The following is a 16,715-nucleotide window of genomic DNA, read 5'->3' on the forward strand; positions in this document are numbered from 1 at the left end:
AAATCGGTCTTAACCGGTTAACCGATCGATTGAACACCCCTAGATTTTTATCATACATATTCGGTGTACATAAGCTAGTTCCGTTCACCAAAAGAATCACCGTCCATGGGACTAAAATATGGAAAAAAAAAATAGATACAAATTGAAAAAAAAAAAATTAAGGTACAAAAGTAATACTTCTATATATATTTGAAAAAAATAAAATTATAACAGAACATATAGAAATAATTTTTTTTTAAAATGGTTAATTAGTAAAATACTCTAGGTCTATATAAAAAAACAAAAATAACAAGTAAGTTTTTTGTTTTTATATTAGAATGGAATTTGTGATATTTGATATCTTATGAGTTGATAGATTTTTTAATTGATTATTTGTTATCCCTTCAATTAAGTTGATAGATTTTTTACCTCTTGAATTAAGTTGATAAATTTTTTAAATGATTATTTTTTATTGATAGTTTTATTATTATCATTGGTATATATATATATATATATAATGTGAGAAATAGAATAACAGTCTAAATCATTTGATAAAAAACATATATTGAACCAATTAGTGAGATGGTGCGTTTGTACTAAATATTTGGCTTAGGGTGTGAAAAGTTGTTAACCAATTAAGGAGGTGATTATTAATTAGTTCTACCAAATCAATTATTAGTTCTTTGACCATCCCATATGATTGATATTCAAATCATAAAAAAGTGAGATTATTATACATAATTAGTCAATGTTTTCGTATATTTGTACGGTTAAAAACAAAATAATTCATATTTACCGACTTATTTTCATCAAAATTAAGCAATATATTTCTTAGATTTGATTGTTTTTTTTTTTTATAAATTTATGTATGAATATATAATTTATATGACTAATAATTATATATATATAATAAATTATATATATATATATATATATGATGTTATATATATAATAAATTATATAAATAAATTTAAAATATTATTAGTTTAATTATTTGAGATGTTCAAGTTATATTATTAGAAATGTCATATATCTAAATTGAAGTTGATTTTAAAATATAAAGTGGTATTAATTTAGTTGGTTAAAATGTTAAACTTATATTTTGAGGTTGTAAGTTCAAAACTTGTGTATGTCACATTTATTTTATTTAATTTTTCAAGTTTATGGGTAGGCGGGTCAACCCACGACCCGACTCAAGTATCCAATTACTCTCTTATATATATTAAAAATTACTTACAAAATTATTTGTAAGATTATGCATTTACCTTTAAGCATAGTCTAACATTTAAATATTTTATAATTTTAGTTTTCAAAATAGGTGACTCTAAAATTAACTTTTATTTTTGGCTAAATCAAAGTAGCAGCAATCAAGATACATTATTATTTTTTTTTTTTAAGAAAATCATTTTGTGATCCTTGAATATTATTTTTGGGTTAATTTTTGCTCTCTCTAGTTGATCAAATTCGTAAAAATGTTAATTTCTTTTCATTTTAATGTATAAATATTGTATTCCAAGAATATATAATAATTTTGAAATATAAAAGGGCCAGACTGGTCAGTATTCACCAATTAGTTTGTGGAAAAAGCCCAAATAGATTAAGTAGAATAGTCTGAGCCCGTTTATATTGGGCTTATTCATATCTAGATTGATTCGAATCAGCCCAAGGAAATAGCGAGTCAGATCCAATATAGCATAACATGTTCATTTGAGTAAACGAGTAGACATGGTTCGCCCCTAATTTTGGGATGCCCTAAAAACTAAATCTATTATATATTATTTTTTTCTAAACAAGTCTCCCACATCATCGATCATATATATATAGATTTTAAGAAATTATCAAATAAATTCATTTGATTGTAAACACTAATTTTATATTCAATTTATAACTTTATAGTAATTTTTTTTAAAAAAATTAATGTATATTGAAAATGAAAAAAAAAAAAAAAAAAAAAAAAGTTATTTAATAGGTTATCAAACTCGTAAATTCTCGAGAATAACGAATAACTCTCCGACGAACTATACCGACTTTCCGAAATGAATCTCATAAATAATAATAATAATAATAATAATAATAATAATAATAATAACATGATGAATGATACACATCGAACGACTACAATCAATAAAAGTTCGACGATTTCACTACAACCAAATAGTTTACAAAAAATTTTTTTTGAAGGATAACACAATTATATGTAAATCTAAACTATTAGCTACATCAATCCAATTTTTCCAACAATTATCCAAAACTCGGGGTCAATGAAATCCTAATGATATACTACCAAAGATATTAGTTGTATATATTAATTAAAAAAAAAATTGTTTCTATTATATCAAATTAATATATTGTATAACTTTATATTCAATGTATGATTCAATTAATAGTTATAAATACATTGTTTCTTATTTTTTTAGTTTGTTTAAAGAATTATATTTGTTTCAATTTAAGAAGACAATCATAGGCTTGTTTGTTTGTGGTAGGGGTTATTAGAGTTCCTTCTAAAATATTATTTCAAAATTCAATATTTTTTTATCAACTATTTCAAACATCTAATCACACTTTTATATATTTAAATACCAAAATTATCTTTTATTTAATTATATAAATTTAATTTATCTAAAAAAAATAAATATTTTTTACTTTGAACCCTTAAAAACTATATTTTTTTTTTAAATCTAATCAAAAATCATTTTTTTAAAAAACTCAACAAAAAAAAAATTTTAAAAAAATACTAAATTAAACTAGCTCCTAATACTAAATTTTTAGCTCCTTAAAAAAATAATTTAAAAAAAAGGAACATAATTTGGGTTTACCCAATCCTAACCCAAACCCAAAATATTAATTTGGGTTGGGTGAGTATGGGTTGAGTTGAGTATGTGTTGAGTTGAATTTGGGTTGGGTTAGGGTTACCCAAATTATATAAATTTAATTTAATTCTCTATTATTAATTCAATATAAATTAATCATCTTTCAACCTAAAGTCAAACACGTTTTTGACATTTTTAACACGTTTTTCACACGTTTAACATGTTTTTGGCACGTTTAACACATTTTTAACACGTTTAACACGTTTTCACACTTATAACACGTTTTTCACACGTTTAACAAGTTTTCACGTTTTTGGCACGTTTAACACGTTTTTGGCACATTTAACACGTTTTTGACATGTTTAACACGTTTAACAAGTTTTCACATTAATAACACGTTTTTGGCACGTTTAACACGTTTTTGACACATTTAACACGTTTTTGACATGTTTAACACGTTTTTACACTAATAACACGTTTTTCACACGTTTAACACGTTTTTGACATGTTTAACATGTTTAACACGTTTTCACACCAATAACACGTTTTTTACACGTTTAACACGTTTTTTTTATAGGTTTAATACGTTTAACATATTTTTGACAAGTTTAACACGTTTTTCACGTTTTTGGCACATTTAACACGTTTTTCATATTTATAACACGTTTAACACGTTTTTGACAAGTTTAAAACGATTTTCACGTTTTTGGCACTTTTATGACATTTTAACACGTTTAATACATTTTTGATATGTTTAACATGTTTAAACATGTCAAAAACGTGATAAATGTGAAAAACATGTTAAATATGTCAAAAAGTGTCAAACGTGCCAAAAACGTGAAAAACACGTCAAAATGTGTTAAGTGTGTCATAATAATGAAAAACATGTCAAACGTGTCAAAAACGTGTTAATTATAATAAAAATATGAAAAACGTGTTTAACGTGTTTAACGTGTCAAAAGCGTGTTAAACGTGTCAAAACGTAAAAAAATGTGTTAAATGTGTGAAAAACTTATTGATCATGTCAAAATCATGAGAAACATGTTAAACGTGTCAAAAACATGTTAAAAACGTGTTAAACGTGTCAAAAATGTAAAAACGTGAAAAATAAGTTAAACGTGTCAAAACGTGTTAAATGTTCCAAAAACGTGAAAAACGTGTCAAGATGTGTCATAATCGTGAAAAACGTTTCAAACATGTCATAAAGGTGTTAAATGTGTTAAAAAACGTGTTAAACATACCAAAAATATGAAAATTTGTGTTCAATGTATCAAAAACGTGTTAAACGTGTCAAAAACATGTTAAACGTGCCAAAAACGTAAAAAAAAGTGTTAAACGTGTAAAAAACGTATTGAATGCGTCAAAAACGTGAGAAACGTGTCAAAATGTGACAAAAACGTGAAAAATATGAAAAACGTGTTAAAAATGTTAAAAACGTATTAAATATGTCAAAAATGTGTTAAACGAATAAAAATGAGTCAAATGAGTCAAATACATGTTAAACGAAAAAATAAAAAATTAATTTGGGTTACCCAACTCATACCCAATCCAACCCATACCCAGCCCATATTACTATATTAATAAGTAATATAAGTTAAATTATGAGTTAATTAAATTTAATTTGAGTTGAAATGGATTAGATAATACAAGTTGAGTTTATCTATTTGCTCACCTTTGAAACTTTCTAGCAGACATACATATTGTTGTGTCCATCTTTCTTCACACTCAGGAGTATATATACCTCATATATTTGATTTCAGAACATGTCTATCTATTGAAAAAACAGTTTAAAAAAAATTATCTTTTGTTCAACATTTCATAAAATAATATATTGTACAGTAACTGTGAATGGTTCAATATTTCATAAAATATGGTTAATTTAAAAAAAAGAAAATCAACTTAAAAATAACTAATAAAATATCCGACCCAAATTAAATTTAGTCAACATATTATTCAACCCATATTAATAAATAATATAGGTTGGGTTGAGCTGGGTAACCCAAACCAAATTTTAGTTTGTAATACATTTATTACGTTTTTACTCGTTTAGTATTTAACATTTTTGTCTTAGTTAACACATTTTGTTCCGTTTAATAATTATTTGATTCGTTTTTACCTAATTTAATACGTTTTTTACTTATTTAACACGTTGTTAATTCGTTTAACTAATATTTGATTCGTTTGACCTGTTTTGACTCGTTTAATAACTTTTAGTTTTAACAAGTATATAACTCGTTTTAATCCATTTCACATATTTTTTTTCCACGTTTAATACTTTCTTAGTTGAGGCCTCGTGATAATATCACCTCCTTGCAATTAATTAAGTTGCATATGTTTTATCATTCCTATTATTTTTTATTTTTGTAGAGACACAATTATAAAAATATAAATTTACTATTCCAAATAAACTTGAAGTTGGCAAATAATATAAATTCACAATTTGGAAATAATGAATAGTAATTATCACGCTAAAGTTGACGATTTCTCTTAAAAAAAAATAAAATAAAACAAATTTACACTTACACAATGGATGCAGTGACAAAAGGATTCTTAGCCATCACAATGTGGTGTCAGGATTATTTGGAAACCCGCGGTACTGTAATTGGAATTGAGTTTGAATTTTTTATTTTTTATTTTAATTTATTTACTTAAAAATTATTTTTATTTTAAATATCTTATTTAAAATATTAATTTAGATAAAATAATGTTATGAAATATACTTTATTAATTAAGTATATATTAACCAATTTAAAAATATTTGTCCATTAAACTCCAACTCCAAACAGACAAAAGAAAATTCATTACGACTCATTCTCGTTTGATTTTGAGTCTTTTCTCACATTAAAGTTAGTAGCTCATTCTATTTTTTTTTACCTAAACCCAAAATTTTTCACTCATATTTACTGTTCATAATCCTCACTACCCTAGTATATGAATATATGATTACACCGATCCTTATATTAGACAACAATCATTGTTTGATTCATCATTAATTAATTGCATGCTTTCCAATTCATCCGCCACCCAATTAATTAAGTCTTGTCATCTACAAATGCCTCTCCCATGCACACAAATTATAACAAATTAAATATGATAATCAACACAATTGTTTATTTTATAAATGTGTTAAATATATTGTTTAACTGTTAAAATTAAAATAAAATGCATATTTTATCTTTATAATTGAATTTTATTCCATAAAAAATTGTATAAATTAAAAAAAATACTTTATTTCAAAAAACCGAATGCAAATGCATGTGAGTATAAAGAAGAAATTAGACATTTGAATATATTAGGAATGGAAAGAAGGAATCTCGACTTTCGTTTATTTTTAAACTTGGCTAGGTGATCAGAATCCGGTTTGGAATTAGGTCAAGACAAAAAGGAGAAACGAAATTAAAAAAAAATAAATTACAAAAAAAATTGATTTAGAAGAAGAATTGCTTATTGGCATATTTATATTGCATAACGAAACATATATGACATACAGTAATCTTTCGCACATGAATAAGAGAGGGCAAACTTATTTATTAAAATTCAAATCATTTTAGCTTTTCTTTTCATATAATTGAATACTTTCAAGTTTTAATTATAAGATTAATTCAAGACATTAAATCTAAATCTAATCCTCTAATACAATCAATTCAAGCCTCTAAAGAAACTTGAGAATTTTATAAATAATAATAACCACTATAATTATTAAATAAACATATAAATTATGTTTAAAATATTTGTTAGATCTCTTCAACCTAGGCCTTTGCGGTTGAGATTATTGAAATAATCTAGAAAGTGACTGGTGATGATTTTGAGGAGATGTAAATATTTTTTTTGGTAAAATATAAAAAATGTGGACACAATAGGTTAAGTACATAGCGTGTCGTCTGACGAGCTCGAACCCAAGACCTCAGAAAGACCGATAATGTTCACCTTTTGTTGTCGCCGGGATAGAAGAAGATGAGATTTAATTTGGAAGCTAAATAGTCAAAATTTGGTTTTGTTCGTCCTCCTGAATTGACTCAACCAACCCAACTTCTTCGTGAATCAACAAGACAACACATTTCATGAGAACAATTGGATTAGTCAACATTTAAGATATATTTTGTTTTAAGAAGATATTTTTTTTCCCTTAAAATGTATTTTATTTATTAGTAGACATTTAAGTTGTTTATGAGAAACAAAACATGAGAAAGTTAATTAGAGATCTCCATTTGCTATCCTAATTTAAAATTTGAAACGTGTCCTGAGCCTTTTGTAAGTGACAGATCTGGAGCCCTCTCAAATTTATGACACGTAGAGCTTGGGTTCATGCCCATTAGTCCTTGTTTTTTTTTATGAAATTTTAAAATATTCTGTTACTTGGCAATTAAAAAAAAGACAGAAATTTTGGAAAAAGTAAAAAACAAAAACCATAGTAGTCTCACCGTTCCTATTGATGTGCAAAAAAATCTATTTATACTTCTTCTTATTCTTTCTTCTTACCCTAATAACCGGTGCCAAATACGTCTATCATCATATTTTACTAAATATTTTTTCAAATTATTTTAAAATTTGAAATAATTTGAATCCGGTCGGTTCATCTTCGTACGATCCTTCTTATTAAATCAAGAACAACAACAAAAAAAGAAAAGAAAAAAGAAGACATACAATTGCATAATCATGATGAATTTGAAGCCCATTTCATTCATTTTCTTGGCTATTCTATTTCTCATCCTTCTTGCTAAATAGCATCATGCAGAATGCATGCATGTCTTTTTAACATTCTTAAAAAAAAACAAAAAAAAAAAAATTAAAAATTGTTTTATTTGATCTGTTTTGTTTTTAATTATAACATTCTTAACCAATATTAAAATTGATCAAATTTTTATTCTAATTAGAGCATTCTTAACAAATAATAAAAAAAATTGATTTTCAAATATATATATAAAAAAATAATCTACTTATAAATTTTTAATATTTTGGACATATTTTATATAAGTCGTTTTAACAAAATATTTGAAAATATTTAATTTCTATCATTTCGCTATTGCCTATTCTATCAAATATCTAAACTATATTCCACAAATTAAAAACTAAAGACTTTCTTATTATTGTAAAAGTTCGGTAAGGAAAATTGAGTTTTCACGTATCCTTTAGTTTTTGAATAACTTGTATGGACTATCATTTAACAAAAAAAAAAAAACTGTTCTAAGGTTTTATTTAGATTCAACTATTTAATTTATTTATTTGAATTAAGATTATAACAAACTAAATTATTTAGCATATGTTACTAAATATATAATAAAAAAAATAATTAATGAAAAAACAATAGAATTAACAAAAAATCATATCAATTTCATCAATTACTAATATATGCATCATATTTCATCAATTACTAATATATGCATCATAAGTCTTTTCTAAAACAAAATCAAACTAAACTCATTATTTCTTATGAACAATGATCCATGCATAATAAAATGCATGGATAGACACAGCAACAAGTACCATATTGGACACATATTCAATATAGGGTGGCTGGGGGGGTGGCAGGAGGGGTGGTAGGGGCGGTGGCAGGGGTGGTTGGGGCGGTGGTAGGGGTGGCTGGGGGGGCGCCTGTTGCTGAATCAAATCTTCGTAAAAATCAATTATGAACCTAGCCTGACCAGCTCCATGTCCAGGATTATCCATCTACACACAGAAAAACAACAGATAATTGAACAAATGATATTGATTTAACAGAGAGAGAGATGAACCTAACCTGACCAGCTCCATGTCCAGGATTATCCATCTACACACAGAAAAACAACAGATAATTGAACAAATGATATTGATTTAACAGAGAGAGAGAGATGAACCTAACCTGACCAGCTCCATGTCCAGGATTATCCATCTACACACAGAAAAACAACAGATAATTGAACAAATGATATTGATTTAACAGAGAGAGAGAGATGAACCTAACCTGACCAGCTCCATGTCCAGGATTATCCATCTACACACAGAAAAACAACAGATAATTGAACAAATGATATTGATTTAACAGAGAGAGAGAGAGAGAGAGAGAGAGAGAGAGATGACTTATAAATCTACAGGAAGAACTACATTCATCAAACTACTAATTAACAAACTAACAGAGGCAAAACACAAGATAATTGAACTGTTCGAATGATATTGATTCAACTATAATCTATTCAACCGATTAATTATCATCTGATCAAGATAGAAGAAAGAAGATGAAGATCTATTGATCGATTAATTAATGATCTATTCTTACTGACAGGAAGAAAATACTTACCGAGAAGAAAGAAGACGAAGAACTCGGAGCGGCGGAGAGCAGAGCAGACAATTTCGAGTTTGATTAGTTTAAACTAAAATGTTTCTTTTGTGTTTGGTTTTTTATGTTTCATGAATGAATGTATATGCTTACTCTCTGTTTGGTTTTGGTTTGAAAATGTTAGGTTTAGAGATTAATTTGAGTTTGAGAATTTGTTGTTTGTTTAGAGATTAATAACAAGAGTAAATAGAGAGAAAAAAAAGTGCATAGATAGATTTCCCCTCTCTTTCTCTGGCGAAGTGTGATGTGAAACGGCGGGCGGACGACGAATCATCATATTCGAAGCCTTCTTCTCCCCCGAGTGATTCGTACATTGGTAGCTATATCAGTTTGACGTCAAAATACGAGATGCGGTACGAGGAGGGAGTGCTTTATTACCTCAATCCACAAGACTACTCCTCCACCATTGGCTTGAATAGGGTTTGTTTTTTTATCCTTTCCCTTTGCCTGCCAGTTGATTATATATATACTATCTAAACGTACTATGATCAAATTTCATTATTCATGTACGTGGATATATCTGTAGTTTGTTTAAGTATTTTATTTTCAGTTGTAAAGTAAGTAGACTCCTCCTCCATGGGGGATTTTGTATTTATTGAAGTTTTCTTTTACACAATTCAAGTATTGAAGAAACATTGAATAATATACTATATATATTGGAATATCCCTTTCTCTATTTTCTAGTTCAATAAGCTTAATTAAACATTGAATAATATACTATATATATATATATATACATATATTGAAAGACTAATCTCGTTGTTGACTGTAACAAAACAATTAAACCCTTTATTTACCCTGATTGCAGAACAGGAAACTGTTTGTTCAACTACACTTAAAAACAGTTAGTTTTTTAATTTGTCCTTATTAATATACAGTTTCATTAGTCATTCATAGATAGCAGAGTAATAATGTTTTACTTTCACATTACTCCTTAATGTGTTTGTTGATTGATATGCTTTAGATTGCTATATATACAAAGACCTAGTCCAACTTCTGCCAATACAAGTGAAACAATAAAAAAAAAAAAAAATGATGTTTATTCCTAGAGAACAATGTCTAACTGAAATGGCTGCTGCACTTACATATACTCTATACATTATTTATATACTTCTGTATCCAGATCTTTTTAATTCATAGGCGTACTTCTAAGGCTTAACAAAAAACAAACAAACTTTATATAAAAGCTTTGTTTTAGTGTTTCACAATCTACTTTGTTCATTTTCATTTGTAGCTAGGCTTCATCTTTGGTACATATTGAATTTTATTGTATTTAATGCTTATACCCTTATATATACATGAGTTTTCCTTATGCCTTTTGCAACAGTGAGGTCTTATGGAACCGAGGGGAGAAAGAAAGATGGGCATCAAATACCTCCTAGTGATAAAGTTTACGAATACATTCTATTTCGAGGATGTGACATCAAGGTCATTCATACTTCAACACTTGTTCTCCTATACAACTGAATTTTTTGTTCCTTTTATAACTTTATCCTGGTAACATTCCTTTGATTGTATATGCCTTTTTCTTCTTTATTGACGATGGGAAGTTCTGAGCTAAGGTGTAGGCTGCTTTTTTGGGGGCCATATTCAGACCTTATCTGTATACCTCATTGGTTTCATTTATGCAGTTATCTTTTCTGGGGCCATATTCAGACCTTATCTGTATACCTCAATGGTTTCTTTTATGCAGTTATCTTTTCTGTTTTGATAGCTTCTACATAGTCCATCAGATACCTGGAAACTCATCCTTTTATGTCATGTCTTCCCTGTACTTACGCTGTTCATGAGAAATACCCTTGATTAATACACCAACTAAAACTGTTTATTATTTCTTTTCAAGTATATGAGCTTATTTATTTCACCTCTATGAAAAGAGCATTAGCATTTTATGCTTATGGTGTTTGGGACTCTTGGATCCTATTGGATTTCAGGATTTGCAAGTAAAGCCATTTCCTACTCCTGAGGAGGATGCCAGTATAGACGACCCTGCTGTGGTTATTCAGGTGCTTTTTTTTCGTTTTTTGGTGAAGTCACTTGATGTGAATAATACTAGTTCAGAATATTCTAAAGATCCATGCCTCAGTTCTTGTTTGTTTCATCTGCAGTCAGCGCATAGCATGGGGGGGACTGCAGGTTCATTGAGATCATCGGCCTACATTAGTAGTGGTGGGTCCATGACAGCTCCAGATTTTAGTCAAGAAAATAGGGTGGTCAATCCTGTCACACTGGCTTCACATCAAACTGGTACTAACTCTAGTCAAGTTAGTTCTTTACAAATAAGTCCAAATGCAAATGTTGCATCTGCTGCCCCACAACGTTATTTCGAAGGATTTGATGGAAACTCAACTAGTGAATCATACATACAGAAGCTACCTAATCCATTAGTGCCTACGAATCAGCTTCCACCTCATCCAGTGCAGGTTTATGAAGAAATGAGTCTATTCCAAAATCCTATTGGATTCAGTTCATCTTCCCTTCCTACTGCTAATTCTGTACAGTTTAATATGCAACCTCCTCCCGATCCGAATGAGCAATACAATCTGGTTGATATCTCTATGCCATCCACTTTAAAGACATCTGTTTCATCTCATCTCACTCCACTAACTGGTAATACAGTGGACATGCCTTCTTTTTCTACATTCAATCAAGGCATTGGATGTCCACTTGTTTCTGAAGCTGATTTAGGGTACGCCTATAGTTCATTTCCACCTATTCCAGACTTCACAACAGGTCAATTGTCTGAGGAAGGACCGAATTTTTTAACAACAGATCAGTTGGGTCATCTTAGGCCTCCTGTGCTGTCAACTTTGGACAATATCTATGTTGATCAGAAAAATATGGATTCTATTAGTGCTTCATCTTCAATAACTGCACCAGAAGTTCCAGTGGCATTCTTGCCATCAAATCTCCCTGGAAAACAGGTTGGTTAATCCATTCCCTTTCTCTAAATGTCAAGTTTCTTTTTGAATATTAATATAACTCTAAATTAAAGGAATATATACAATATTTAAAAGAGTTATATAAATATACCATCTTTTTTCAATCCACAACTACAAGTTATGCCAGTTATTTAAAGGTGATCTTACTGAATGGGACATTTCTTAAAATATTCTATTTATTTGCCTAACTTGCATTTATTTTTCCTGGTGGAATGTGGGAGGATGGATTTTTTATAAAAAATATTGAATTGAGCTCTTGAACCATTTTTGTAAAATCAACCCTTAAAATTGAAACCACTCTTTTTTAATGCATGACATCGCATCATTAAAGAGGAACTCACTAAAATTCATTTGGCCGCTCTTCCTTTTCCAGGATTGTTGTGTTCTTTCTCTCCCTTTCACTGAAGAATTTGATTTTGAAGCAATGAATGAGAAGTTTAAAAAGGAAGAGATATGGGGTTACCTTGGAAGCACTAGACAAAGGGAAAAAACTCTAAGTGTTTCCTCTCCTCAAAACTTGGGTAATGAAGGATTGTATGGATCAGAACTACTGAAAATTGATAGCAAAGTAGGTGTAATGAAGTTTATTTTTCTGTTCTTCCATTGATTATATGCATAATTATGGTCAAATTAATTAATTTGTCCTGTGAACAGCCTGCTTACAACAAGGAAGAGTTCTTTGACACATTGTCAAAGGCCTCTTATAATAAGCACGAGTGTTTCAACACACTGTCTGGTAATACGCACATGCGTGGACCAAGGAACGGACCACCTAGGTTTTCTAATCGAATGAAGATGGATAACGAGGTCTGTTTTATTATTTTATTATTTTCACTGGATATTTTAATGTTATGTCAATACTTCATCTTACTTTGCAGACTTTTAGCAACTTCAACCAGAGACATTATGCTGGCTACGATGCTCATGATGAGACTTACAGAAGCCCTCACAATTGGGGAAGGGATTATAACCATGATGGAAGAGGAGGCGGTGAAGAGTATTATCCATATAAGCTTTGAGTTATGTTGCATGAAGAATAATGTGGGCATGTATTCCCTGGTTTTATAAAATCTAATGCAGGTTTATTATTTTCTTTCTGGTCAATGATTACATGTTCTCTTATCCTCATGAATACTATATTATTAAGCAGGAGGTTTATTACTAAACTATTTTCATTAGTTTCTCTTGTCAATTTCTCAGATTAGTGACATTTAATTTATGTTGGTAAAGCATTAGGCTTTATATGCATTTCTTTTTTGTGAACATTTTAGTTCAAGACTGTTACTACTTGAGTGAGATGTTTTTTTAGGAGCATTCCTTTTTTTATGGACTAAATAGTGATTTTGAAGAAATGTGTTACAGGAATAAATAAACACCCTCTGTATATTTGAAGTTTGAAATATGAGAGAAAGTAGAAGGCTCTTTCTTTATTATTGTTTCCTGATTCTCCTTATTTCTCAAGTATAAAAGAATGGTTTACAGTGTTTTGTTTTTTAGTTCTCTATGGTGGGTATACTTTGCTTCTTCATGAAGAAACTACTTTTGTTTGTAATCTCTATGTTGACAGTAGTAGTCCTCTTTAGATTGGTCCAAGATGTGCATTTGGGTACAATTTGGCATGTCTTGATGTTTAGAGCTACAACAGCTGATAGAATTGTTGAGCCAACGGCTAACAGGACTAGGATGGCCGAGCCAACAAAGACATCGTCCTTGACCAGGTAGGCAATCGCCGTCTAGCCATCCTTCCTTGACCGTAGGGCTGCACTTTGTTCATGCTTGTTGTGGCTGAACTTATTAACACCAATGCAATCCCAAAGCTGACCCTGCATACTTACAAAATATTATATATTATTAATGTTTATTGCATGCTGGATTATATTTATGAAAATTGACTTGTTTCCAGCTGTTATTATTGACTTCTCTAGAAGTCTATCCCCTTTTCAATGTAACATTAAATGATGTGTATCTAATTGTTTTTGTAAATAATCAATTAGATATTAGAAAGACCTCATTTAAAGATGCATGTTTCAGATTCAAACTTTCATTTCATTTATTTCTTGATGGTGATTGAAAAATAAGCAAATATGGTAGCTTATTACCATGAAAGAAACATGAAGATGATGGCAGGAACTGAACTGTTCAGCTCATCCTCGTCAGTCGTTTCTCTTTCTCCGGCGAAAGAAATTCCGGCAAGCAATGATGTTTACAAAGAAGTGAGCAGCGGCCAAAAAGATCAGAGCAGAAATTCCCAGTCCGGCGGCAGAACTTCCCGGCAAATAACAGAGGTTGTTATCCAATTTGAGATCATTTCTCTACATGAATTATTCATCCATCATGAAAAAACCCAAAAAGAGGATTATTAATAATTCATACCCAGAAGGAAGGAGAGAAAACAAATTAAGAAGATTCTGAGTGATCCAACTTAGTCTTGTTGACCTCACAGGCAATACAACTAGGAATGATTTGAAATATAATTTAATATTAATTATCTTATTCCATGTCAACTACTTCAGAAAATATAAAGTCTTAATAAGTGTAATTAATCTGTCAATGGATAATTAAGAGCTTGATCAAAGATTCTTCTTCTTGCAAATGAGATGAGATTAGAGATTATACTACACAATTTTTATTTCTTTTAATTATTCCTTACATTTAATTTCTTTTTTAAGATATATAATATTAAAATTAATAAATATAATTTAGTTTAATTGGTTTACTATATTTTTTATATGTCTTGTCCCAAAGTTTGGGATATTGTAAATAAATATTTTTTTACTTTTACAATATTTATGCTAAAATGAATCAAATTTGTTTTACTTTAAAATAAAATAAATAAATAAATAAAGTGTCTCTATTTCAAAGAGATGATTAAATAACAACATTCTGCTACCGGTGAGAAATTTGACCAATATGTTGCTGACCAAGTTAAGAATTAGTTATTCTTCAAGCAAAAATTAAAGATATAATTTTCTTATAACCATATTATAAAACAGATAATTATACAAAAAAGAGTGATTTAACAATAAAAAAAAATGGGTAATAAGTAATATATTCAAGCCTAGACAGCCAAAATAGACCTACAGTTTAACCCAAGAACAAGAGAAGTAAATTGAAGCTTAAAATTACTCCTCACATTTTCTGACTCATGAAATTTGCAGCAATAAGATCAACCAATGACATATAAATATGGATTCCTGCAAATGCAGAATCTATTTCAGCTTTCTACATTTAAATAAACAAATTATTATCATATATTTTTAAAATATATTATTTTCCAAATCAAACAAAATTATTGAAATAATTCACAAATTATTTCAATAATTCTATAATAAAAAAATGTCACATGCATATGTCTTTGTAACATTTAAAAAAAAAAAAATTAAAACTTGTTTTATTTGATCTGTTTATATTTTAATTATAACATTCTTAACCAATATTGAAATTGATCAAATTTTTACTTTAATTAGATCATTCTTAACCAATAATAAAATATATTAAAATTCTTTTAATTAATTTTCAAATAAATATATAAAAAAATAATCTACTTATAATTTTTTAATATTTTGGATATATTTTATATAAGTTGTTTTAAAAAAATATTTGAACATATTTAATTTCTATCAAATTATTGTTGACTATTCTATCAAATATCTAAACTATATTTCACAAATTAAAAACTAAAGATTTTTTTATAATTTTAAAAGTTGGGCAAGGAAAAATTGGGTTTTCACATATCCTTTAGATTTTGAATAACTTGTAAAACGGTCATTCGACAAAAAAAAAAAATTGTTCCAAGGTTTTATTTAGATTCAATTATTTTATTTATTTATTTGAATTAAGATTATAACAAACTAAATTATTTAGTATAGGATTTTAAATGTTATTAAATATATAATAAAAAACAATTAATGAGATATATAATTATTTTAAAAAAATCAATAACTAATATAAAAGTATTTGGAGAATTAATAATGTCGTCAATAATATATGAAAGCAAAATACACCACAAGTATAATCATCATGTATAATTCAAATTTAATTTATAAAATGAGGGTCCCTTAATCTTAAGATATGTCAGCAAAGTATGACGTGATGAGTAGAGATTGTTTGGATTGAGAACTTAATGGGAGAAAATAAAAATGGTTGTTAATATTTTTGAGGAGATGAAATTTTTATTATTTTATTATTTTTTTTATAAAAAGACGGAAAAGTATTAAAATGTAATGTATAAATAAAAATGAAAAGTAATAATTTAATAATCAAATGCATATGTATATGAATAATTAGAAATCTGTCTGTCTGAAAATGGTTTATGGGTTATTAGAACTATCTTAACTAATGACCTATAAACTTAGTTAATAAAGTTTTAATGACTTATAAATTTTGTTTTAATAACTCATAAATTTAATTAAGAAAGTTCTAATGATCTATAAATTATAAATTCTGTTTAACAAATAAAATTTTAATGGATTTATTTATTTATTCAGAAAATGACATGAATCGTTTTTTTCCGAATATCTACATATAAATTATTTGTGATTTAAAATAAATATAAAAAATTGATAAAAATAAATTTCTTAACTAATGACCCATAAACTTAGTTAACGATGAATAGTATTAAATTATTTTAAAATGGTTGAAGAGAGTTTATGGGTCATTAGAATTTTCTTA

At 28.0% G+C, this 16,715-nt stretch overlaps 2 protein-coding genes across 3 annotated transcripts; one reads left to right on the forward strand and one right to left on the reverse strand.

Moving 5' to 3' along the window:
- Positions 1 to 8,173: 8,173 nt before the first annotated feature.
- LOC124945570 (insulin receptor substrate 4-like) lies at positions 8,174 to 9,563 on the reverse strand. 2 transcript variants are annotated; one of them, XM_047486025.1, is made up of 5 exons: positions 9,064 to 9,563; positions 8,731 to 8,760; positions 8,629 to 8,658; positions 8,527 to 8,556; positions 8,174 to 8,456 (listed from the first exon to the last, which is right to left on the reverse strand). In XM_047486025.1, exons 2-5 carry the CDS (start codon positions 8,758 to 8,760, stop codon positions 8,211 to 8,213), a joined length of 336 nt encoding a protein of 111 aa, XP_047341981.1. In that variant the 5' UTR covers positions 9,064 to 9,563; the 3' UTR covers positions 8,174 to 8,210. The 2 variants fall into 2 exon arrangements, with proteins under 2 accessions (XP_047341981.1, XP_047341982.1); XM_047486026.1 differs by having other exon boundaries at positions 8,731 to 9,563.
- An 850-nt stretch (positions 9,564 to 10,413) lies between these two features.
- LOC124910093 (protein decapping 5-like) lies at positions 10,414 to 13,207 on the forward strand. The gene is made up of 6 exons (XM_047450715.1): positions 10,414 to 10,530; positions 11,037 to 11,108; positions 11,211 to 12,026; positions 12,418 to 12,612; positions 12,699 to 12,851; positions 12,923 to 13,207. Exons 1-6 carry the CDS (start codon positions 10,414 to 10,416, stop codon positions 13,061 to 13,063), a joined length of 1,494 nt encoding a protein of 497 aa, XP_047306671.1. The 3' UTR covers positions 13,064 to 13,207.
- Positions 13,208 to 16,715: the final 3,508 nt, after the last annotated feature.

This window comes from Impatiens glandulifera, chromosome 7 (genome assembly GCF_907164915.1).
Source record: "Impatiens glandulifera chromosome 7, dImpGla2.1, whole genome shotgun sequence".
NCBI classification, from domain to species: domain Eukaryota; kingdom Viridiplantae; phylum Streptophyta; class Magnoliopsida; order Ericales; family Balsaminaceae; genus Impatiens; species Impatiens glandulifera.

What these genes read in the sequence shown, in the direction of transcription:
- LOC124945570 (XM_047486025.1), bottom strand. Translation starts at nt 8,760, where the DNA reads ATGGATAATCCTGGACATGGAGCTGGTCAG. An exon ending in CTGGACATGGAGCTGGTCAG is followed by an intron (nt 8,557 to 8,628) that starts GTTAGGTTCATC and finishes TTCTGTGTGTAG; the next exon opens with ATGGATAATCCTGGACATGG. An exon ending in CTGGACATGGAGCTGGTCAG is followed by an intron (nt 8,457 to 8,526) that starts GTTAGGTTCATC and finishes TTCTGTGTGTAG; the next exon opens with ATGGATAATCCTGGACATGG.
- LOC124910093 (XM_047450715.1), top strand. Translation starts at nt 10,414, where the DNA reads ATGCCTTTTGCAACAGTGAGGTCTTATGGAACCGAGGGGAGAAAGAAA. An exon ending in TACTGAAAATTGATAGCAAA is followed by an intron (nt 12,613 to 12,698) that starts GTAGGTGTAATG and finishes TCCTGTGAACAG; the next exon opens with CCTGCTTACAACAAGGAAGA. An exon ending in GAATGAAGATGGATAACGAG is followed by an intron (nt 12,852 to 12,922) that starts GTCTGTTTTATT and finishes CTTACTTTGCAG; the next exon opens with ACTTTTAGCAACTTCAACCA.